This window comes from Triturus cristatus, chromosome 2_1 (assembly GCF_964204655.1).
Source record: "Triturus cristatus chromosome 2_1, aTriCri1.1, whole genome shotgun sequence".
Lineage (NCBI taxonomy): Eukaryota > Metazoa > Chordata > Amphibia > Caudata > Salamandridae > Triturus > Triturus cristatus.
Genome location: NC_140581.1, coordinates 1,182,422,325 through 1,182,446,217, shown reverse-complemented (window position 1 = coordinate 1,182,446,217; position 23,893 = coordinate 1,182,422,325). Strand labels below are relative to the sequence as shown.

At 42.9% G+C, this 23,893-nt stretch overlaps 1 protein-coding gene across 2 annotated transcripts in view; it reads right to left on the bottom strand.

Annotated features, from left to right (window-relative positions):
* DNAH6 (dynein axonemal heavy chain 6) overlaps positions 1-23,893 on the bottom strand; it is a 2,458,578-nt gene that overhangs the window by 1,557,456 nt on the left and 877,229 nt on the right. For both annotated transcript variants that reach the window (XM_085636629.1, XM_085636630.1), the window contains exons 27-28: positions 11,650-11,775; positions 10,953-11,108 (exon numbers count right to left, since the gene is read on the bottom strand). In XM_085636629.1, coding sequence (XP_085492755.1) covers positions 10,953-11,108; positions 11,650-11,775 — 282 coding nt within the window. The remainder of the gene's footprint in view (positions 1-10,952; positions 11,109-11,649; positions 11,776-23,893) is intronic.

Below are 23,893 nucleotides of genomic sequence, written 5' to 3'. Positions count from 1 at the left end.
TATCTAAAGCACACCGTATAGTGAATTTTGCTGCATCTCCCTGTCCTCGACAGCTTGGGAGAGCACAATCCGGGCCTGCTCCAGGAGTTGTGGCAGCACCTGCACAACCGTCTCCCAAAGGGAGTGAGAGGAACAGCCCAATAAGCATGGGGTATTCACCGACCGCAATACCAGACTAGAGGAAGAAAACATCTTCTCCAATGAATCAAGTCACTTGGATTCCCTATCCGGAAGGGCGGAAGGTAATGCACCTTGGGACGTAGAGGCCTGCAACACGAAACTTCCTGGGGAGGGGTCTTGGCTTAGGAACTTTGGGTCGCCTGTAGCTGGGCGATGGCGACATGCAGTGGTCCTATTCACAGTTGCCAATGTACTAGGCTTGGACCATGTTCCTAGAAGAACGTCCGTAAGTGCCTCAATAAAGGGCAATAGGGGTTCAGAAGTGGAAGCCCCAGGTTGAAGCACTTAGGTCAAGAGATTAGTCCTGAACTGCACTGAGGGCAGCTCCAGTCCTCCAGACCTCAGTGTCCCTCTTAAATACCATGGAATGGGACGCTCCCTCCACTGTAGCCACTGTAGGTGGAGAGAGCATGCCAGCATCTGGAGAAGTACCCAGACCACTGGCTTCCCCAAGTTCCCCATACCAGTCAATTGTCTCTGCAGAGACATCCTGGTTCTCAAGAGGGTCTCCAGACTCCTACCATTCCTCTCCTGAGCCCAGCATGTCCACAAAGTGCTCAGGCGACAACATAGAACCCCTGGGTTCTGTCGATGTCGGAATCGGTGTCGCTCGACGCCTTCTGGCTCCGCATCGTCGGCAACAAGGATGGGTTTGCGCCACTGACGGTCATCGGCGAAATCGTAGGCACCGACTTTGGATTCGATGCCAAGGAAGGTTGCGTTGGCACGACTGGCGTCAACCAAGATTCAGGATTGGATCCCTGAGGCCCCACCAACGCCGTGGCCGTAGCCGACGGCATCAAATCCAACGTGGCACCATCTGACCGCCGCGGGGCCCGAGGGCTCACCAGCGGGGTCGTTCCGCTCAAATACGTGGCACAGGGCCTCGTAAAACTCTTTTATTTGAGCAAAGTCAACTCTAACTCCGGCTACCTAGAACCGTGCCAAGAGCGTCGGTGCTCCTTACCTTCCTCAACGACAGATGCCAGTTGAGGTGAAGTCGAAATCTACTTGGTCTTCTTCTTCTTGTGCCTCTTCCCTGAGTGTCCAGAGGACCTCGATGTCATGGTCACGGGCTGCGGCTCTAGAGGCACCACTGTCACCAGTGGTTCTGCCGTAGCTGATAATGGTTCTACTTCATTGCCGTTGGCGCTGCGCCTTCCTGCGCAGATGTGCTGTGAAACATCCTACCTGTGGCAAGATGCATTACTCCTCCTCCACTGCGCGTTACTGGTGGCGTTGCCATCGCTAACTTTGTTTGCTCGTTACTGGTGACTTGCCATCATTACCTTTATTAAGCTTTATTACCATCCCCACCTTTGTTAATCTTTGCTGGAACCATCCGTTATAATTTGCCAGCACTAACTTTGCCAATCATGATATGGGCATCTGTTATGTTTGGTTGTGCGTCTCTGACAATATTTCACTGATTGTGAGGATATCCGTTATACATGACTATTCCTCTGTGTCCAGGATTGTCTCTCACATTACTTGTTCTTAACATTTGATCCCACCTTCAGAAACGTCGCCGAACGTGGTGGCCATCTTGGGTGTGGCCCGTCCATAAAAAGGAGCCACACCCCAGATTAAATGCTCGTTATTCTCTTCCTGCTTCTTGGACCTGGATGCGGCTGGACTCTGGCGGTGTTCCAGCTTTGGCGGTCACGTTCCGGAGATCGTCTAACACCGTGATCATTGGCAGTAAGGAATAACCGATGCACTCTGCAATTACCAGGTAAGAGCTTGAAATCCAATTCTCCTCTCACAAATGTAACTTTGTAACAATGTCCGAACAATAATTTTTGGGAACATTTTGGAACTACGTTTCGAAGTAAAGACTGACCTTGAATTTTAAAAAACAAGGAAAGAAACAAACCTTTGTTTGAAGTTAAAAGAAAAGAACCTTTGTAAAGAAAACTATTTGTGTGTAAAAGTTGCTTGGCAGGTCCTGCTCCATATTGAGAATCTTTAACATTATGGTGAAGGTTATTTTGACAAGTCGTCCTTCGTGTTTTTGCCTCACAGCTAAAACTGGGAGCTGTGCACCATATAGGAGGAAAGAGAACATAACTATGGTAGGTGGAGTAGAATTGTTCACTCCTTGCACAAAAGAATCTGTAGATGTCTAGAGTAATCTAATCCATTGTTGATAAACATTGCATGTTTTGTTTTATAGCTCCTCTATCTCATATCACGTTAAGGCTTTCACAACAGCTTGCAGGTGAATAAGTTATCCATAGTTTAGTGTATTTACAGGTCTACAGTAACAATAAGTAGTCTAACTTTTAGTTCACTTTTATTACAGATCTCCTTCCCAGCAGTCCCTTCCCCAGCACCCTTTCCCCCACCTGGCCACTCTAATAGTCTTTGCTATAACGGCAGTCAGACTTATAGCATGAGAACCATGGTGCTGCTTGTTCTTGTGCTTCTTGGAGAACCTCGAAGTGTGAGGAGTTGGTGACCTTGATCGGGTCTGAGACCTCCTATGAACCCTCTTCTGTTTCTTGGCCTTGGCCATAAATAACTTGGCCTCCCTCTGCTTCAGAGCCTTCGGATTCATGCGCTTGCACAAAGAACTTGTCCCGACGTCATGATCTGAGGAGAGGCACCCCAAACAGTCTTCATGGGGGTCAGTGATGGACATCTGGCCCCACATTCTGTGAAAGCTTAAAACCCAACTTCCTTGGAGTATCCATCTTTGACAGTTACAAAATCGCGACAACAGTAACAAAGAAACTCCCAGAAATGTAGAGTCTGGGAAAAAACTGTTACACGTTGAGGGTGCGGAAAAAAGGGAACTGACATCAGCATGCCGACGAGGTCTTCTTATGGCTCCAATTACGTCACGTGAAGTCGCGCGTGGAGCCGTTCCATTGTGACGTCCTCGTCGACGTGGGAGCGGTGAAGAGAAAAGTTTCAGTGGAATGCTGCACTTTGGGTAATTCAAAAGGTGAGGAATCCGCAGTCAGCTGTATCCATCAGAAATGTGGGGATACAAGCCTTGCAACCCCGTTCAGATGGCAGAGAATACATTTCTCAGGAGGATCCGGAGGTTATCGCAGTCAATTCCAGCAGAAGTTGTCCATGAGGAACAGTGTGTGGGCTTTATTTCACATACTATTCAAATCCACCCTGTTCTTTTATGTTCTTTTATTGCTGTCCCTCTGGCTAAAAAAAGATCTGTAAACCTAACAGAACAATTTTGAAGTACGGCTTGGGGATGGATTATGGCCTTTTCATTCCATGGGTACAATACATCAAAGATATTCTAGGGGCCCTAGGTAGGCCAGAGTTGTTCTCTCATCTGGGGAAAATCTAGAACTCTGATGTAAGAAGGGTCAAGGAGTCTTATCAGCGGTATATGCAGGAAAGAAGGGCACTGGGGTCTCTGTCCAAAAAAGCCTGTCAGCATTACATGCTGGTCAGACTGACAAGTGAGTATGAACACTGGATATGCCGGATTTTCACAGGCGTCATTTGTTGTACTTCCGATTAAATCGGTTCCCAGATTTATTAGTCAGATCGCATAGTCCCTCAGAGTCTGTTACTGTACTTGACACTTTAGAAGTCGTTTTCATTTGCCCCACTTTTAATAATCTACGAGCTAAATACATTTGCCCTTTACTGCGGCCATTTGGGTTTTACACAAGCAAGGATGGCTTTACTTTACCTCCAATATTTAGACGGTCATATAGTTTGTTTTTATATTTCATGGTTTTAGCAGGAGTTTTCCATTACTCCTGATAAATGGTTATGATTGTTGTTTAATCTTTTTAATGCTTATATACTGTATGTGCTTTTGTGATTTATTTTGATGAATCAAATTAAAGTGATTTGAGATACACCACACCTCTTTTTATTGTTCATGGGATGGTTGGCCCCAGTCTGTGTGTAAAGTCTTTTGCTGATTGAACACGGCATGTGATGTCAAAGTTTATTACAGGGGGTCCAAAATCATTTTTTTCATACTCCTGCTGTTTTAGCCATGATAAGTGCGCTGGATAATTCCGACCCCTGCACAATCCTTTTTAGCTCAGGGGTCGGAATCAGAGTTGGACAGAGTTTACTGTTACAGTAATTTAGTAGGTGCGATACAGATTGCAGTCCCACAATTTTGACAAAATACATACCTGCAGGTACATCCCATGGGGAAATACCCAGTAAATGCCAGAACATGCGAACTCCGGTGTAGAAAACATTAACATTTCTATTGTATGCCCCATTTAAAGGAGTGAGCTTGTTATAGATGGTCATTATCGTACCTGATTAACTCAGATACCTGGGGTATCAGATTTTATCAGATGTGATAATTATCACCATCCTATCCAGGATATTCATAACCCTACAGTGCAGAAAAAAAACTATTTGATTCAGAATCAAAACAAACCTTGCTAGAAATATAGGCCAGATGGGTGGGTAGCACCCTTGAGAGTCTGGCTTGGAGATGTTCAGAAGCTTTTCAAACCATGTGGTTAAAAAAAACAGTCTTCGTGCATGCACGCTGCTGCATTTTTGTAGAGATAGCTAGGGAAATTTAGAAATAGTATTTTGAAACTAAAGAGACATTTATAAAAAATAATTATTTCTCATGAACTTAAAGTTTCTTTTGTCAGTTCCATCGTGATCACTAATTATAAAAACGAAAGAAAAAGAGACAATAGTTTGTATCTTTTAAAGGCTCTCAGCAAAACAAATGTACCCTATAGTGCTCCTTCTAAGATTAGAAAGATCAATTACAGAGTTGAAGATCATCTTTATAGAAGAGATGTGCTTCAGAGCTCCCTTCTGAACAGATCATTATCTTTTTCTTAGAGGTAACACACTTTGGACCTAAGGAAGGGGCAATTTATGCAAGCTATGTGTGTCTTGCAAAACACTTTCCTAATATCTATTTTGCGGAGTAAATATATGCAATTGGCCTTCCACCTACCTTATTCAGAGCTACACACTTAGTCCTTCGAATATCTAGCTTAAAGTTCACCAAGCAATTGGAGACTTGACTCTAGTAATTGGGATACAAAACATCTTAAAAAAGAATACATGCTAGCTCCTTTTATTTAGTATATTTATAACCAACATTCCTGTGTTTATTAAAAGAAAAAGGACTTTTCCCCTAAATCAATTGTGTCCACTTGTGCACATGCATTAAGATGAGGGTGAGATGGTAATCCATTCCAAAACTTTTAAAGGCTGCAACTTTAGATTAATTGTTTTTGAGAAAATGCATGGAGAATCAATCGATATTGAGTGATTAGAAAACTAAATGTATGCTGATGATGTCTCCTATGTAGTCTTTCATCATCTTTGGCACAGATAAGCTTAAATTAGGGCAAATTGGGAAGTGGATTTCTCCATCTTTATGCAGGACAAATTGTGCAGTTCAGACCTGTAACATGAATAAAAGAGGGAATGCTCTTCAGAGATATGATAGAACATATGGAAACCATTATCCATGACTAACAGACTTTAACTATGTTCACAAAGCATTTTCTAAGTTCCTTTTTGGTTCTCAGTGAGTGGAGATTGTAAATAAATAATATGGAGGGTCAACTAGGGAAAACATGTTTGTTTTCTCAAAGAGCACCATTCACAATCCTGAAGCTGGAACACTGAATTACATGTATTAGCCTAATGAGAAAAAGATCCTCTTGAACTATACAAAAGTTATACCTGCTTTGCTAATTATGAAGGAGGAATGGGTTTTGAAAAATCTTCAAAATATACGTACCTTTCATATCATCACTGTGAGATGATGAAAATTATATAAATATTAATATTTCTTTGCAAGTGTATCTAGACTAGCGGATAAAAATGAGTCTGTCAACTCTAATTATCAAAGCTTTGTGAAAGACATCAATGCCTTTTCTCACCCTCACCATCTCTCTATCTGCCTTGTCAGAAAATGGCCCTCATATATAGAGGGACTTAGCTGAGCTATCTAGGTTTGGGAATTAAAAACTCAGTGTGAAAGCCCTCCTACATTTAATGCAAACCCTATTTCAAGTCAATATGCCGCATAGTCTTTCCATCTCTCATTTACTTTCTAAATCACCATTTAGCAATATAAAATGGATCAATTTTCAATTAAATAATCTTCATTCATTTAAGCAGTGCAGCTTAATTTTCAAAGTGGTCAGACGTTTCATTTTCCTCAGAGAAACCTAATCTTTTTAGGTGGAGCTGACTTTTAATATTGCAGAACAATTCAAATGGTTACATATCAAGTACCCGTTACAGCAAGGAAGAAACCCTTTAGTTTTGATTACTGGCCCTGGAAGCCTTAGGTTTTATGACAAATACAGGCTGAGGTAGAACAAAAGGTGCGACCATCAGGTCACATGTTACATCTCTGAACTAAAAGTGCGCACCTTCCACCACGAAATGCAAGAACATTATGTGTTCAAGCAGAATGGAAATGTTAAAATATGTTTTACATACAAGAGAGACCATCCAGACGTCCTCCTGATTTTTTCTTTTCACATGTAATTAATTTTCATGGCACTTCAGATATAATTTTGGCCTCAATTTCCCATTCTTCTTTATGTTGATGAGAAGGTATTTGTAGTAGTAAAATATTACAATCTGCTCCTGGTATCTCTTTGTTTAATAGCATTTGGCACACTTTGCCTTCTGGGCTCTCTTTAGTTACAGTCCATTCTTTAGTATTTTTGGTGGAGGGAAATCCAATGGAAACATATTGAACACCAAGTTCCTTTTGTCTTGCTTTTCTTGCTTCACAGTGTTTCCATACCAGCCAGGCTATACTCTTTTTTTCCACAAAGGTTAGACTGATGGGTCCAAAGCGAGCTCCTTTAAAATCAAGAAGAATCCAATCATCCTCCCATCTTCCAAAATGCTGTACTATAAGGCAATAAGGTAAGTGGATTTTTAGACATCTCAAAAATACTATGGTATAAGCCTATGAAATCTTCTGCTTTGTGTGTCCCAAGCCTCTAGTACAAATCTTATATTGAGATTTTCTCAGAAAATGTTATGAGCTCCACGCCCCATGTACCAGATTCTCTGATGAGACTTTGCCACAAGTGTTACTCTCGGCATTATTTTGGCCATTGCAGCTGTCATTGTGGGTCAGTTAGTTCGGATTGGAGATCTGCTTTGGTGTACCACGTGCACCAGGGTTCCTCTCTCCTTCATTATTGGTTTTCTGGAGTTAAGGGCGCCAACTAGGAAAATAGTAATAATTCCTAATTCAAGATGGCAGCCTTTGATCGAGTACCTGCAAGTACTGCCCAAGTCAACGTGGTGGATAGGTTCTTCCTGCAATTCACCTTCCCCTTTTTGGTTACTTCATTATATATAAAGTTGACAGGCCAAATACTGCACCTAATCCTTTGTATCTTTGTGACGGCTGCCTGAAATCCTAATATAGACATCCACCTGTTCAGCAGTAGGTAGCCTCAGTGCTAAAAGAGATGATTCTCTCCTTATTAGGGCCACACATGTATCACAGTCACTGGATAATGTAGCATATTAGGGTAATTCCCTACAGAAATGTCTAACCCCTTTGTGTAATTCCTCTTGTTTCGCATCCTTGTCAGGTTCATCATACAACTATATGCTCCCATAATGATGTACTCCCAATCACCGGTATCAAACTGGTCATTTGATGTGGAAGAAGTGTTAACATTTGTTTCAGTGTGACTCCAATTAAGGTACTGCTGTTCTTCCTGGCACCACTTCTGGAGCAAAGAGCATTGCATAGGACACTACTTCCAACACAACATGAAAACCCTATTCGGACAGAAACTGGGTGTCTTAAAGTGCCAACAGGGGTCATAAAGATTTTGAAAACACAACATTCTCCTATGCTGCAGGGTCCAAAAGTTTTTGGGGGATTAGATAATTGATTTCTTGGAACCATATGATCTGCTAAAATGGTGTGCTCTGAACTCTATGTGCCTCTTCCTGTTAAAATGGGACTGGTCTGGAACTTTGCCAAATTACTAGGGAGACACTGAGGTTTCAAATATTAATCATCAAAACACTGCTGACTGATTTTAGAGCATACGTCCACCTCTTTCTTATAACATTTATAGTTGGTCTATGAAGCAAGAGTGTACAAATATTTCTCCAAACAGCAAAGACGCCTCATGTGAAATTTTAAGGCTTCTGCCCTCTGCTCCATACAACTATGTATTTTGATCATTATTATTTATTTATGGATTGGTTGCTGTTAAAATATGATATTTGGAATGAGTATTTCTTCTGGGTGAAAACTGGCAAATTTAAATCAGAGTTAGTTGAAAAGTTAGGAGATTTTTAGGTTTATATATCGTTTTCTGCTTCAGGTGATTAAAAATGTTATCGCACGTCTGGGCTATGACAGCATCTAATTACATTGTGCACATAGACCTGCCAGAGACCCATCTGCCTCTCCACATCCAGATAATTAAATAGAGGGATTGAATGGGAGAAAAGGTCTTTGACCTTGCCTTGAACAATCAAACAGATGTGCTCGGAGGTTTACACTCCCCTCCTCTGATCAATTAATGATTCTTTTATAGGCCGCAGGGTTGCCCGTACCACTGGATCTAGCCCACGAGTTAAGTAAAAAGCTATGGAATTCCTCTTACTGCAACATGATGGATTCACTATAATGTGGGGGCTTATTTGTAAGCCCCTTGCGCCACCAGTGCGTTACTTTTTGTGATGCTCAAGTGGCGCAGGAGCCTGCTCCATATTTACCAGGCAGCACTAAGCCATTTTTTTGGCTTAATGCTGCCTTGTAAATATCGTTCCCTTTAACACAGTTTTCTGCGTTAAAGGGACGTGCAATGGGTGTTGCTGGGGGAGTTCCCAGCAACATCCATGGCTTTTTGAAACTGCCCCAGATTTACGAGAAATAGTAACTCTGAGGCAGTGCAAAAAACGTACGCCTCCAGGGGAGGCATAAGGGAGGCACAACGAGGAGAAATATCTTTACTGCAGCACACATAGAAAAAGGAAAAATCATTTTGTGATTGTTTTTGTGCAGGAAGGTTTCCCTTCCTGCACAAAACAATCATTCTCGCAACGCAGGCACCCTTGCACCATGGTGCAAAGGAGCCTGTGTTGGCGCACGGCAGCCCATTGTGCCCCAGCGCAGGGAAAAAGGACCTGAATGTGACATATCTGATAGATACGTCGTATTCCTGTCCTTTTCTTTTGCCGTAGGGCAGTGTAGCAGAAAGTCCTTTGGTGCTGCCCTATGGCAAAAACCTCATAAATGAGGCTTGTAGAGTTTTGGCCCTGTGAAGAAGTCCTGTGCCATCTTGATTTCAATAGGATTTGTCTTATGACACTTCCATAACCATAATGCAAAGCTCAGAGAAAATGGGTGATATGGAACAGGAGATAAAAGGCAAGTGAGGCACATTAGGGATATCTATGGATTGGTATAATGGTACCAGCAAAGGACGTGCTAGCCTATCCTCTTTGAAAAGCCACCTAGGATCCCCTGACCCTCAGTTGACGCCTAGAAAACAGAGTAAGAATCCCTACTTCATAAACTGGAGGAAGTACCTTGAGATTTGCAATAACTAAAACTGAACCTCTGACTGAAAGGAAAGGTCCTACTACTGCTACAGACCATCTCCAGATGAATTCCCAATGAGACTGGAGTCTTGCTGCACTGTGAGGGTCTTCAGACCATTGTGGAAAGTGCCCACTCGACTAAACAATGAAGTGCCTTCACCTTAAATGTTCTGGAAAAGAAGATGTTTACCTACTGGAAGAATTTAAAGTTGGGTGAAAAAACAGTATGAAGACCTTGGGATCTGTTGTCTAGTTCATTGTGGAACTGTCCAATAGTTAGGCCAAAGTGGGTTGATTTGTCAAACCTATTACCAAACAATATGAAAGAAAAACTATTTTATGTATCTTTTCACAGTTTGCAGAAAATGCTCCTGTTCTGTGGGAAAAGCTTCAACTTTTATGGGCTTCCCATTTGGATTTGCACAAAGCCACAGGCTTCTTGCATAGGATAAGGGGCATATAACTACTCACTATAGTTTATTTTAGCATAATCTGCTCAACATGCCCTCAGATCACAGGATTCAAGCAACTGAAATGCTGGAAACGATGCATAGCTCAACTATCTACAATACTTTTTCTTCTGAAAATATTTCCAAGTCTAAAGGTAACATTTATGGCAATGCAATCCACAATATCTATTTGACTTTGTATACTCGAGGCTCAGCCTCTCTTGGCCCTATTTCTTGGTAGGACATCCACAATGGCATATTAGCCATTTTCCATTAAACAACATGAAACACTTGATTTATTTCCATGAATGGTGTTGGAACTTGTCCTGAACCCAACCAATTCTCTACATTTTTGGAATTTTGCTCACTAGCTTTTTATTATTTTAATGCAACTTGTTTTGGAACTTTAACTTAATTATTTTTTAATTGTCTTATGTGGTTAGTTTCTCTTACATCAATCCTCCTACACAGTTGCCCAAGCCAAATCAAGGATATCCTTAAAGAAATTGGATTACCTTTCTTGATCACTCCCCATCTAAGCAATACGAGGCTGGTCATATTTCACACATTATGACTACATAGCTTTTAGGGGGGGGGGTTGAAGAAGAAAGGTTTGCTATCTTAACATTTCACTACATTTATGGTAATATTTTCTACTTACTCTGATAGCATATCATTTTTGATAAAGACAATTTTAAGTAAAATTGTTTTTTACAGAAAAAAATATAAATGGTCACAGTCAAAATTTCGAACACAGATGACAAAAATGATAAACCACTGAGTACTAACTGTAAGAGGCGTTATCACCAGTCGTGGACATGCGCCTAAGTACTCATAGCCATAGGTGTACTGTGAAAGGGCCATACGTGCAACACAGTTATCCAGGTCTAGATCCCAGTAATAGCGCAGCTGTCTCTGCCATTCAAAACTCTCAATGGTGTCCACCTAAATAAATAAAAATAAACAAAATCATCATATTTTGTGAGATTTACTAATAATATTTAATTCTACTGTTCAACTTCAACATGAAAAAATTCCAGTCTCATTCCCATCGATTTCATAAGCTTCTTACAAACCTTTGATTTCGGACAACCAGAATTGTAGTGAATTGCCACATTATATATTTGGAGTTTAGTTTAATTCTCGGGAGGACACATATTAAAGCTAAACTTCTTGATTGAAAATTATTAACACCTCAGAGCAAATATGTGATAATTGGATGCAATGATTTTAAGGATTATTCACGGAGAAGAACAGAAAGTGATGAATAGAATGCTTCACTTATTCTTAGCCATTGGTAACTACACCGGGCCACATTCCAGTACATTATTTTTTTACTCACTTTACCACTACGGATTTGAAGGAAGCAGCAAAATAGTCTGGTACAACCTTTTAGTCCTTTCTATTCTCTTGAATATATTACAACTTCAATGAAATTACATAATGTATATGCCTTCGGGAAAAGAAAATGTTCTAGTTCGTTTACCTTATCCTTGACAAGGTCACTGACGATGTCTCTTGCATGTACATCAATTGTTATTAGCGCAGTTATTATATTTCTGTGGAGTGCTGGAAGTTGCCCTCGAACGAGTCCAGCCAAAGCATTTAACCTCTGAGAAAATAAGCACATGTTTACAAAATATTGCTAATCAATTAAAACACAGTTGCAATCAAGTATTTTTTTATATTTCTCAAAAAGAAATACCAGTTAATTGTACTGTTCTGTTCCTACTGCTCAACTGGCTGGTAGCTACCGATATTTGAAATCAGTCCTCAGTATGGTAACAGAGCTCTGGAAAACTCTAGGATGGTGGAGTCCATTATGCCATTACCCATATCTTGCAATGCAGCCATCATCAGAAGGCTAACACCAATACTCATCAACTATCTTGTCAAGAGCAATTATCAATGTGATGGCCCTACCTTATATCAGAGCAACTGGTCTGGTTTAATTGCCCTGGCTAGAGAAATGGGGCCTGTTTTTTGCAGTCGTAAATGGGATATCTGCCCTTTTGCGACTGGAACAAATGTGTGTTGGTATGTACAAACGCTATTTTGCGAGTCGTGACTCTCCAAATAGTGTTTGCAAGTCGCTATTAGGAAGGGGCTTGCCAAGGGCGTCCCCTCCTAATAGTGAGTCAGATTAGTTTGTACCAGTGTTTCACTTGCAGTTTACCACCTACTTGAAGTAGGTGGTAAGCCACTTGCAAACAGGAAAGGGGACCCCAGGGGACCCCTTCTCATATGTGAACAGATGCAAAAATATTTTTTAAGAGCAGGCTGTGGTCCCACGGACCAAACTCTACTCTTAAAAAATGAAACAAACGTTAAATTTTTCTTTTTTAAATTCATCCCGTTTTCCTTTAAGGAAAACGGGCTGCATTTAATAATAAAACCTGCTTTATTAAAAAAGCAGTCACAGACATGGTGGTCTGCTGACCCCAGCAGGCCACCATCCCTGCACGGGCTGGCCATTCCCAATAGGTCGCAAATTGCAACCTGCCTCATGAGTATTGATGAGGTAGGCCATTTGGGGCCCCATTAGAAATCACAAACAGTGTCTGAGACACTGGGCCACATGTATGAAGCCTTTTTGAGGTTTCAAACAGGCTGATTTGTAGAATGGTCCCATTTGCGAACACAAAAAAGGCTTTTGACATGTATCAAACCAAAACTGCGATTTGGAAACCTGTTACCGAATTGCAATTTGGGTTTGCAATTTGTTATTAGGAAGGTGCGTGTTTAGGGTATCCCTTCCTAATAACGAATTTCATCGGTATGTATGAATGTATCGCAACCAAAAAGCGGTCGCAAAACATTTGCATTTTATCACCTACTTCAAGTAGGTGGTAACCCATTCGCAAACGGAAAGGGGTCACCAAGGGGCCCCTTCCCCTTTGTGAATATTTGGAAAAGCATTTTTTTAAAGCAGGCAGTGGTCCCACGGATCACTGCCTGCTCTTAAAAAATGAAAGGAAAACTTTGCATTTTTCTTTTTGGAAGGCATCCCGTTTTCCTTTAAGGGAAATGGGCTGCTTTACAAAAAAAGATTGCTTTATTTAAAATCAATCACAGACATGGTGGTCTGCTGACCTCAGCAGGCTCCCATCCCTGTAGTTTTTAGCGATAGCTAATGGGTTGCAAATTGTGACCTACCTCATTAATATTCATGAGGTAGGTCATTTGCGTACCACTGGGAATCGTAGAAAGTGTTCAAAACACATTCGTACATGCTGTTTTGTGATTTCCTAATTGTGAATCTGGGGCGGGGTGTTTGCTAAGGAACTTTGGGTCGCCCAGAGCTGGGCATTGGTGGCATGCAATTGTCCTACTGACAGGAGCCCTTATGCTAAGCTTGGACCATGTGCCTAGAAGGACATCGGTTAGTGCGTCATTAAAGGGCAAAAAGGGTTCTGAGGTTGAAGCCCCAGGCTGAAGCAGTTCAGTCAGGATATTAGTCCTGACCTCCATGAAGGGCAACTCCAGTCCAAGGACCTCACCTGCCCTCTTGATCATCATGGCAAAAGATGCTCTTCCTCCATATCCACAGTTGACAGAGAGAGCATGGCAGTATCTGGAGAAGTATCCAATCCACTGGCTTCCTCAAGTTCCCCATACCAGTCCAACTGCCCTGCAGAGTCATCCTGGTGTTCCACCCCTCCAATTCCTCACCCAAACCTAACACATCCTCAAAGTGTTCAGGTGACAACATAGAACCCCTGGGTTTAATTGGCACCGTAATCTGCGTCGAGTGACATCATTCTGACTCCATGTCATTTGAGATAAGGACGGGCTGGTACCACCGATGGGCACCGGTGGCACCAACTTTGGATCCGACACCGGGGGAGGTCGCAATGGCATGACCGGTGTTGACCCCGATCTGGGATTGGATCTTTGAGGCCCCACCATCCGGAGCCGACGGCGTCAAATCCGATGGGGTCTCTTCTGACCTGAGGGCTCACCAGAGGGGTTGGCCCACTGAAAAACATGGCACATGGCCTCGTAGAATTCTTTGATTTGAGCAGGGTTTGCTCTGGCTCCCGGAACTGAGACTTTGACTAACATATCTTTTCCAGGATTTAAGTCATGAAACAGGGGAGGCACAATCTGACTGTATTGGTGTATGGTATTTGACATTTTGGGCATATTACGAGACAGAATGAAATTTAGCATGATTTCATGCGTTAATTGAGGGCCAATTGATTATTAGTTGTTAGGTCTTTCCAGATCTCTATATATTTACGGGTATGGAAGAACTGGTCCCGATCTTTTGGACAGTAAAACCAGCCAGAAAATTTCACAGAACCTAGGATGCAGCTGTTTGATTTCTGTTTTATTTTTAACACGTATAAGGCTTCTCCTTGCTAGAAAAATGTTTTCCCTTTCCCTCACTACTGCCCCAACACCCTCTCTCATCCCCCACTGTACACAGAGCATGCAACATACATCTACCACCTGCTAAAAGCAGGAGAACTTGGCATTAAAGAGCATTCAGCAATGATCCATCCATCATATAAACAAGTTAATTCCTATTACATTGGTTATTTCCTAGTTTCCTGTCCCAATATTTTCATACTCCATATTTTAATTTCAGGCTAGGATCCTTTTTGTTTCAGTTTTTCATTTTCTTCTTATTGAGTCTGTGAGCAGAACTGTATCCTGTGTCCTAAACTCTTCATGATCTGGGTTGGTGTATTTTGCCATAGTTAAGAAGTGTTCCATCTTGGTCCTCTTTAGTCAGTTGTGTATGTTTTTTTCTCCTAGAGTGTCAATATCCATATAGCAACTCACTGCCTTTATTTATTTGAGTGGGTGGCAATATGTCCCAAAAGAACAAGTTACTTACCTTTGGTAACGCTTTTTTCTGATGGATACAATATCTGCCTGTGGATTCCTCACCTTTTGAATTACCCCATGCGCAGCATTCCACTGAAACTTTTTCTCCATAGATCTCCCACGTCAACAAGGACGTCACAATGGAATGGCTCCGCACGCGACTCCGAGTGAGGTCATCGGAGCCATAACAAGACCTCGTCAGCGTGCTGATGTCAGTTCCACACATTTTTTTCATGCCTGCAAGGCGAACGGGTGAACCAACAACATTTTCACAAGTATACACTGTATACAAAACCAAGAGAGAAACTGGAAATTCAAAAATGGACATTTCCTAGTGTCAAGTATTGCATCATTTCAAATATTCATAATAAAATACATGAATCACATGTCAATTGATTTTCGGTATAAACAGGGAGGCAACGTGGAGGCGGGTGGGCCAGTGAGCAATCCACAGGCAGATACTGTATCCACCAGAAAAAGCATTGCCGAAGGTAAGTAACTCATTGTCTGATGGATACATATGCCTGTGGTTTCCTCACCTTTTGAATTTAATCCCCAAGCAGTCCCGCTCTCGGAGGAGGTTGTCTGCCTACCTATACAAAAAAAATCTGCAGCACAGAACGTTCAAAGTGGCCGTCCCTCCTCACCTCTGAATCTAAGCAATAATGCTTCGCAAAAGTGTGGAGGGAGGTCCAAGTTGCTGCCTTGCAGATGTCTACCACAGGGACACCTCTAGCTAAAGCCTAAGAAGAAAACTTAGCCTCGGTGGAATGAGCTTGAATACCTTCAGGAAACTCCTTCTTGGCCAAGGCATAGCAGATCTTGATGCAGAGTATGATCCACCTGGACAGCGTTCATCTTACTCACATGTCCAATGAATAGTTGGTCGTCCAACCTGATGTCCTTAGTCCTGTCCAGGTAGAAGCTGACTGTCCTCTTTGGGTCCAGGCGGTGAAGTCTCTCCTCCTTCTTAGAAGGGTAAGGGGGAGGACAGAAAGTGGGTAAAGTGATAGATTGCTCTAGGTGGAAGGGAGTGACCACTTAGGCAGGAAAGCAGCTCTGGTCCTAAGAACCATCTTATCTGCATGAAATGATATAAACGGGGGCTTGGAGTTAAGAGCCTGCAACTCACTAACCCTCCTATGGGAAGTGATTGCAGTCAGAAATATTGTCTTAAACACCAAGAATCTCAAGGGACAACTATGCAAGGGCTCAAAGGGAGACCCCATCACGTGAATACAAACTACATTCAAATCCTATTAAAGCCTAATAAAGGGAGTGTGAGGAAACCTATTGGTGAGACCCTTAATGATACTCATGACTATGGGAGATTTAAGTAAAGCGGGTTGGTCTGGTAAACAGAGAAAAGCCGACAAGGCAGACAAGTAGCCTTTAACCGTAGCTATCACACAACCCTGCTGTGCCAGGGAAAGAGAAACTCAGAATATCAGACAAATGGGCTCACAACGGATCAACCAATTTCTCTACACACTATTTTACAAACTTTGTCCACCTACCGGAATAGACCGATTTGGCAGAGTGTCTTCTGACCAATAAAATAACATCCACCACATCCGGCAGGAGAGAGAAAGAGCTCAGGTTACCCCATTCAATCTCCATGCATGAAGGTGCAGGCTCTGGAGCTGGGGGTGTAGAACCTGCCCCTGCGACTGCGAGAGGAGGTCTGGCCTAAGAAGGACACATAGCAGAGGGTGAGATGAGAGGTAAAGGAGGTCTGTGTATCACACACTTCTTGGCCAATCCAGGGCGATCAATATGACTTGGGCCCAGTCTTGGTGAATCTTCCTCAGAACTCAAGAAATCAAGGGTATGGGAGGAAATGCGTAAAGTAGATCTGAGCCCCAATCTAACTGAAACCCGTCCCCCAATGCCACCCGCATTGGATACTGGAGACTGCAGAATGATGGGCAGTGTGCGTTCTCATGAGTGGCAAACAGGTCCACCCGAGGAAACCCTGACATCCTGAAAATGTGATGGACCACCTCCGGATGGAGACACCGCTCGTGATTGGCCGAATACTGCCGACTGAAACTGTCTGCAAGCACATTCAGCACTCCGGTCAGACGATTCGCAATCATGCAAATCTGATGGTCCTGAGCCCAGGACCAGAGTCGCAGAGCCTCTCTGCAGAGACGTTACGACACTACTCCTACCTGTTTGTTCATGTACCACCTCAAAGTAGTGTTGTCCAACCGGAACTGAATGAACTGAGCGTGAGGGAATGGAAGGAAACCCTTGAGAGCCAAAGGTATTGCCTGCAATTTCTGAAGATTGATGTGAAACAATCTTTTCTCTGGAAACCAAAGGCCTTTGACCTCCAGATCCCCCAGATGAGCTCCCCACCCTAGAGTGGAAGCATCTGTCATCACTGTGACCACCGGAGAAGGAGGTTGAAACGGCTTCCTTTGAGAAAGGTTGTCTGGAACACTCCACTACAACAGCTCCGCTGCAGTGTCTCTAGAGATTCTGACCACCTCCCTGAGATCTCTGTGGTGTTGAACCTACTGTCTGCGGAGGCACCACTGGAGGGCCCTTATGTGCCAGCGTGCATGGTTGACCAACAGTATGCACGAAGCAAACAGACCGCGCAGGCGCAAGACCTTCAGGACTTGAACAACCGCTCCATTCTGAAAAAATTAAATCACAGCCTAGATGTCTTGAATCCTCTGCAGAGGTAGGAAGGCACGACTCACAGTTGTATCCAGTACTACCCCTATGAACAGGTTGCACTGAGAGGACACCAGGTGCGATTTGGGTACTTTTATCGAAAAACCCAAGTTGAAGAACAGATTCGTTGTTACTTGCAAATGGTGCAGCACCATCTCTGGCAATTTTGCATTGAGCAGCTAGTCGTCCAGATAGGGAAAAACAGGAATCCACGATCTACTGAGATGTGCTGCTACCACCGCCATCACCATTGTGAAGACCCGAGGTGCAGAAGTAAGACCGAATGGAAGGTCCGCAAACTGGTTGTATTGAGACCCCACCGTAAAACGGAGATACTTCTGATGCAACTTCAGGATAGGGATGTGAAAATACGCATCCTGCAAGTCGATCAACACCATCCAGTCTTCCTGCTGCAATGCCAGAAGAACCTGAGCCAGGGGCAACATCTTGAACTTCTTCTGCCTGAGGTAAAAATTCAAGACCCTGAGGTCTAGGATCGGCCTCAAACGGCCGTCCTTTTTGGAAATCAGGAAGGACCCGGAGTAGCACCCCTGACCTCGTTCCTGCTCCGGAACCACCTCTATCGCACCTTTCTGCAGCAAAGAGAAAACCTCCTGTTGCGGAAGCAGCATGTGGTCATCTGAGCACCAACTCCAGCCAGGGGGGAAAGGAGGAGGAAACTCCCGGAAGGGAAGGGCATACCCATTTTCTATGAGATCCAATACCTAGAGATCTGAAGTAATAGACCTCCAATTTCATAGAAAATGGGACACCCGTCCTTCCACAGGACCAACATGCCCTAGGATGGAGGATCTAGAGCTGCTTCTCTGCGATACCAGTTGGAGGGGGCAGAGAGGCTTGCTGCCTAGCTGTGCCTCGCAGACGACCTCAACCATTTCTGCTGTATGACCTATACAGAGGGTTTGCCTGTTGTTTGGGTCAAAAAGATGAAGATTTGCAGAACAATCAAAATCTGTGGTACCCAAAACCTCTGGGCTTGAACTCTAGACCCAACAATCTCACTGTGGCTCGACTATCTTTAAAGCTCTGTAGTGCCAAGTCCGCTTTGGCGCCAAAAAGACGAGAGCCATCAAAGGACAAATCCAATAGGGTGGCCTGTACATCAGATGAAAACCCAGACCCCCTTAGCCAAGCGTACCTCCTTGTTGTCACCAAAGAACCCATAATTCTGGCAACAGAATCGTGACAGAATCACCTGATGGGCTGCAGCTTGGGTATCAGATAGAACTTCCACAAAATGGCCCTGAACATCCTGTGGAATCTTGGGGAGCACCTCCTTCGCTGAGTCCATTAGGACATGGATATAGCGACCCAGCAGACAAGTCGCATTTGTCGATTTCGGAGCCATACTGGCCAAAGAAAACTCTTTCTTTGCTTACTGCTCCATCCTCTTGGCTTCTCTATCTGCAAGAGTAGATGGAAAAGAGCCTGCAGACTGTTCAGTAGAGCATGATGCCTGGACTACTTAACTCTCAGGAGATGGGTGTGTGGAAAGGAAAGCAGGATCTCCAGGATCCACCTTATATCTCCTTGCTACTGATCTGGACACTGCAGGGGCAGTCATTGGATTTTGCCACACCTCCAAAATGGGCTCAGTCAAAGTCTTATTTAAGAGAAGCAGAGGTTCCTAAGCAAAAGAAGGAGAATGAAGCACTTCTATTAAAATATTGGACTTAAGCTCTGCAGTAGGTAACGGCAAATCCAGTAGCTCTGCTGCCTTCCTTATTATAGAGTGATAAGAGGAAACCTCCTGCGATGGTAGGCCTTTTGGTGAGGAAAGCTCCCATTCAGGAGATGTGTCCAATTTACTAGCCTCCTGCAGTCCCTCAAACTCCTGCATAGGGTCAACAATCTCACTCTCTTCAGCCTCTTCCTGCAGCTCCTGATATTCTTCCTCCTCCAGCAGCCTATGTGCCTCATCCTAGGGACTGGCACTGGCGGCGCCAGACGTGGTGCCAGTGACTTCGGACCGGCGTTGATGGAGGCTCCACAGGAATAGTCGAAGGCAGCAGATGAGGTCAAGTCGGTGCCGGACCGGAGCCAGACAGCGCCGGAGAAGACCCATCCAACAGCACTCTTACTTCCACGGATTGCACGTGCGTCGAGAAACTAATTGTCGGGAGAGGCCAACTCCCCGGAGCAATTGGCATGAAAGGTGCCTGTGCGAAGTGATGTGACAAACCTCCAAGGGAGTATGAAAGCAGTCCCATTGGGCCAACTGCGCACCAGCAAGGTTAGCAACTCTGGCAAACATGCTGAACATCGCATTCAGGAAACGCGACCTACCTGGAGCCGGAACGGCTGGATAACCTGGATCAGTTACTGACGGTTCAGAGACCGCTCAAGGAGGCAGTCAAATTGGCTCCGGTTGTGGTGCTGGAGACACTGGAGCTGGGTGGAGTGGCCGGAGGTGAAAGCGTTGCTTTTCTGGGTGCCGGTGAGCCTCTCGGAGCCGGAGACTGTGCCAGAGTCACCTGAGGCGAAGGGGAAGCAGAGTCTTCATCCTTGCGGTGTCTAGTCGGACTAACAGAGACCACGACTTTGTTGCTTCATCCTTCGATGACCGACGTCTGGATCCAGGGCGCCGCATCTTTTTGTGCTTCTTCGACGATTTCGAGGTATGTAGAGTCGGCGACTTGGACTTGTATCTCGACCCCTTTCGGCCCCTTTTCTGCTTTTTTGCCTTGGCCATAAACAGCTTGGCCTCACTGTCCTTCAAGGCCTTTGGATTCATGCACCTGCATGACTAACACCCCTCGACGTCGTGGTCCTACAAGAGGCAATATAAACAATCCTCATGGGGGTCAGTAATCGACATATGACACCCACATTCCCTACAAGGTTTAAAATCGGACTTCATCTGAGTAGCCATGATAGCTGCTAGAATTACAGGAAGAACATGCAACAAAGAAACTCCAGAAATGGAAAGCCCTGGAAAAAAAAGTTATGCGCCGACGGCCCGGAAAAAACGGAATTGACGTCAGCACGCTGACGAGGTCTTCTTATGGCTCCGATGACGTCACGTGGACTCGTGTGTGGAGCCGTTCCCTTGTGACGTCCTCATCGACATGGGAGATGTGCAGGAAAAAAGGTTTTCATGGAATGCTGCGCATGGGGTAATTCAAAAGGTGAGGAATCCACAGGCAGATGTATCCATCAGAATATGGGCTTACACTAATAGTGTTAGGTGAGATTTTGAATCATCAAACATATATTTTCCTCAGCAGTGTGTTGGAATGAATGATCTCACAAGAGTTGAAAGTCGGGCATGCTTTAAATGTTCTCATTCTGTGAGGATTGTGACCAGAGGGACAAAGTGGCAATATTCTCATTACCTGTATGGAATTATCCTTGCACTGAGTCCCACTCTTCCTAGTTACAACCTAAGGTGTTCTTTACCCCTCCTGTACAGTGAGTATCTTTAATCACTGGAACACTTTTTGGATACTACAAACAAAACATGCAAGTGAAAAGATATGTATTTATGTCTCTGTGGAAAGAGTAGTAGGGTGTTCAATTTATAGAGCTAATGGGGTTTGCTTCTAAAGAGCATTGCTGTCATCCTTTAAGGTGTGTGACAAAGAAGATTAAGGCTCATAATAATGCTGAGAGTGTAAGCAGCACACATAGGAGAGAGCATGAAAACACATGATCTCTCATGGGTGCTAAAAGCAAAAGAAATAGTAGCTGCCAAATGTAAGTAGCGGAATGATACAAACCATACAATCAAAAGGATGGTAAATAAGTTATGCTGCAGTGGAGGAGCAAACACAAGGAAAGAAAGCAAAGCAAGCAAATAAGAAGCAAGCAAATAAAGGTGACAAAAAAGTCAACCAATTGTAGCCAACATGATGGCCACAAAGCTCACTGTAATTATTTATATTGTCCACAGCATGTCTTTGAAAACAGACAGCTTAAACATGTGTGTGTAGGTGAGACCTAACAATGAGCTTTAGTCTAACTCATTAATTTGGGACTTGGAGGGGGAGAGATCAAATTGTCCCAACCACTAGAGATTACAAACTACCAGGATAAGCACATCTTATTAAATTCAAATTTCATCTTTTGTTTTACAAAGAATGTTCCTATTAAAAAAAAAACACACTAGAAAACTAACACCATATCAATAACACATTAACATATACATATTAACATTAAACCATTCTAGTATGGCAACCCTAATCCCAAGCACATGCAACTATCAGGTTTCTCCTGTTTTGTTGAATTTAATCGTTAATGGCAATATTTTATTCAGTTACTCTGACTCCGTGATAAAACCAAAGCATTGTTGCAAGCGGCCAAGTGGTCTGGCCAACCTGAATGTGTTTCAATACTGGAAACATATTAAAAATAGGCAATTTCACATAATAAAAATTTCTTTAAAAATAAGATAATAAACATGTTTCAATGGAGATCCAAGAAGGGGCGGTGATAAAAGAATAATCATAAAGTAAACAAGCTTGTCTAAGGACAAAAGCTGAATGGTACCTTCTAAAACTGAAGTAGCAAACTCCCCCCTCCACCATGGGTCTTCTGAGTTTAGTTAGTGCAATCCTAAAAGAATTATTATTCCACAAATGTTCAGAACATATGTAATCCAGCTGGTTAAACATAAAAAAACGTTTTAACTGAGGTGTAGATAGAACAAATAAAATGTGGGGAACAATCACCATCTTGAAGGTATCAATCAAGTCTTCCCCACCAAGTTAAAGAGAGAGGACACTGCAAAATAAACATCATTAATTTAACTTTTTAATTATAACTTATTATAATTTACAGTTTATTTCATGTTTGAAACCAGATTTCCACATACTTAATCTTTTGAGGTGACCAATGAAAATGAGAATCTTATATGATTCAAAAACCATTATTTAGTGAAAGATAATTGTGTTTGTTGAAGTTTCATTTATATCCTGAAATTTTGGGAGGACAAATGAACCTCATTAATAAAGTGGGTGATGGAAGTAGAGGACTGGATATATACAGTGATATATCATCAACATACAATGAAATCTTCACATCAATAATATCAGAATTGATAACCTTGATCAAAGAGTTGCATTCTTTCTTTTCCAAAAAGGGCTCTAAATAAACAATAAGGGGGGTGGGGGGACAGCTCTGTTTAGTGCCACAATAACGATCAATCTAAAGAGAAAAATATTGATTTGTAAAAACACTATCTCATAAATTGGAGCAAAAGATTTAACTTAATAAAATTGGGACCAAGACCAGACCAAGAAGGAGTTCTAAACACATATTTACAATTAATGCAATTAAAAGGTTTATTGGCATCTAACGGTTGTTAGAATAGATTTGAGATTGCTTCCGCAGTGCTCTAGATAAGTTAGCATTCGCAGCACCATTTTCAGTTGAGGTGCAATTTTCTATCATGATAAAAACGAATCCTTTGCTGTTCCTGAGAAAAGCCTCTGTTAAATTTTGTTTCTGAAATGTTAGGTTTTGCTTCAGTAATGAATAGACTGTTCATACTAGTGCATACCTTTCTAACTAGATAGAGGCCGTCTCCCACTTGTCTGGTGGCAGGCACATGGTGAAAAGACCTTGGACTGTGCTAGGTTGTGTGAGATATGAGAACCGAAACCTATTTATTGCCCAGGTGCATCTGCCTGGAAAATTTCATTGTAGGCATGTCTTTGCCCAACTATGAAACGTACATGAAGTATCTCTATGTTATGTTATTTAGGCTTTTAAAGCTCGCTTTTACCCAAGGGTGCCCTGGCGCTGAGCACTCTATGCACTCTATGCTTGTTGATTTAAGTTCCCTCTGTACCACTCTTCGAGACTGCGCAGACGGTGCTCCACTCTGAATGCACCTGAATAAAACAATTATTGGTATATTCTCCACTGTTCTTCCGACTCTTCATTTGATATGGAAGGCTAAGAGGTGGTCCGAGGAGACCCGGGTGGCCCCAAGCGGGTCACTTTCTTCACGGTAACACAGAACAGGTAATATTAAAATTATCAAATTTTTAAATAACATTAGCAAATAGCCTAGCATTGTCAGAGGGCAACCTCCCTTAATAGCAACCTATTTGATTAGATTTGATTAATTTAGGAATTAGATTTCAAGCAAGACACTAGTATTTTACCCAATGTCTTACAACTGTAATTAAATAAGAATATAGATCTAGATTTTTCACTGAATTTGTTTTCTTTAACAGAGT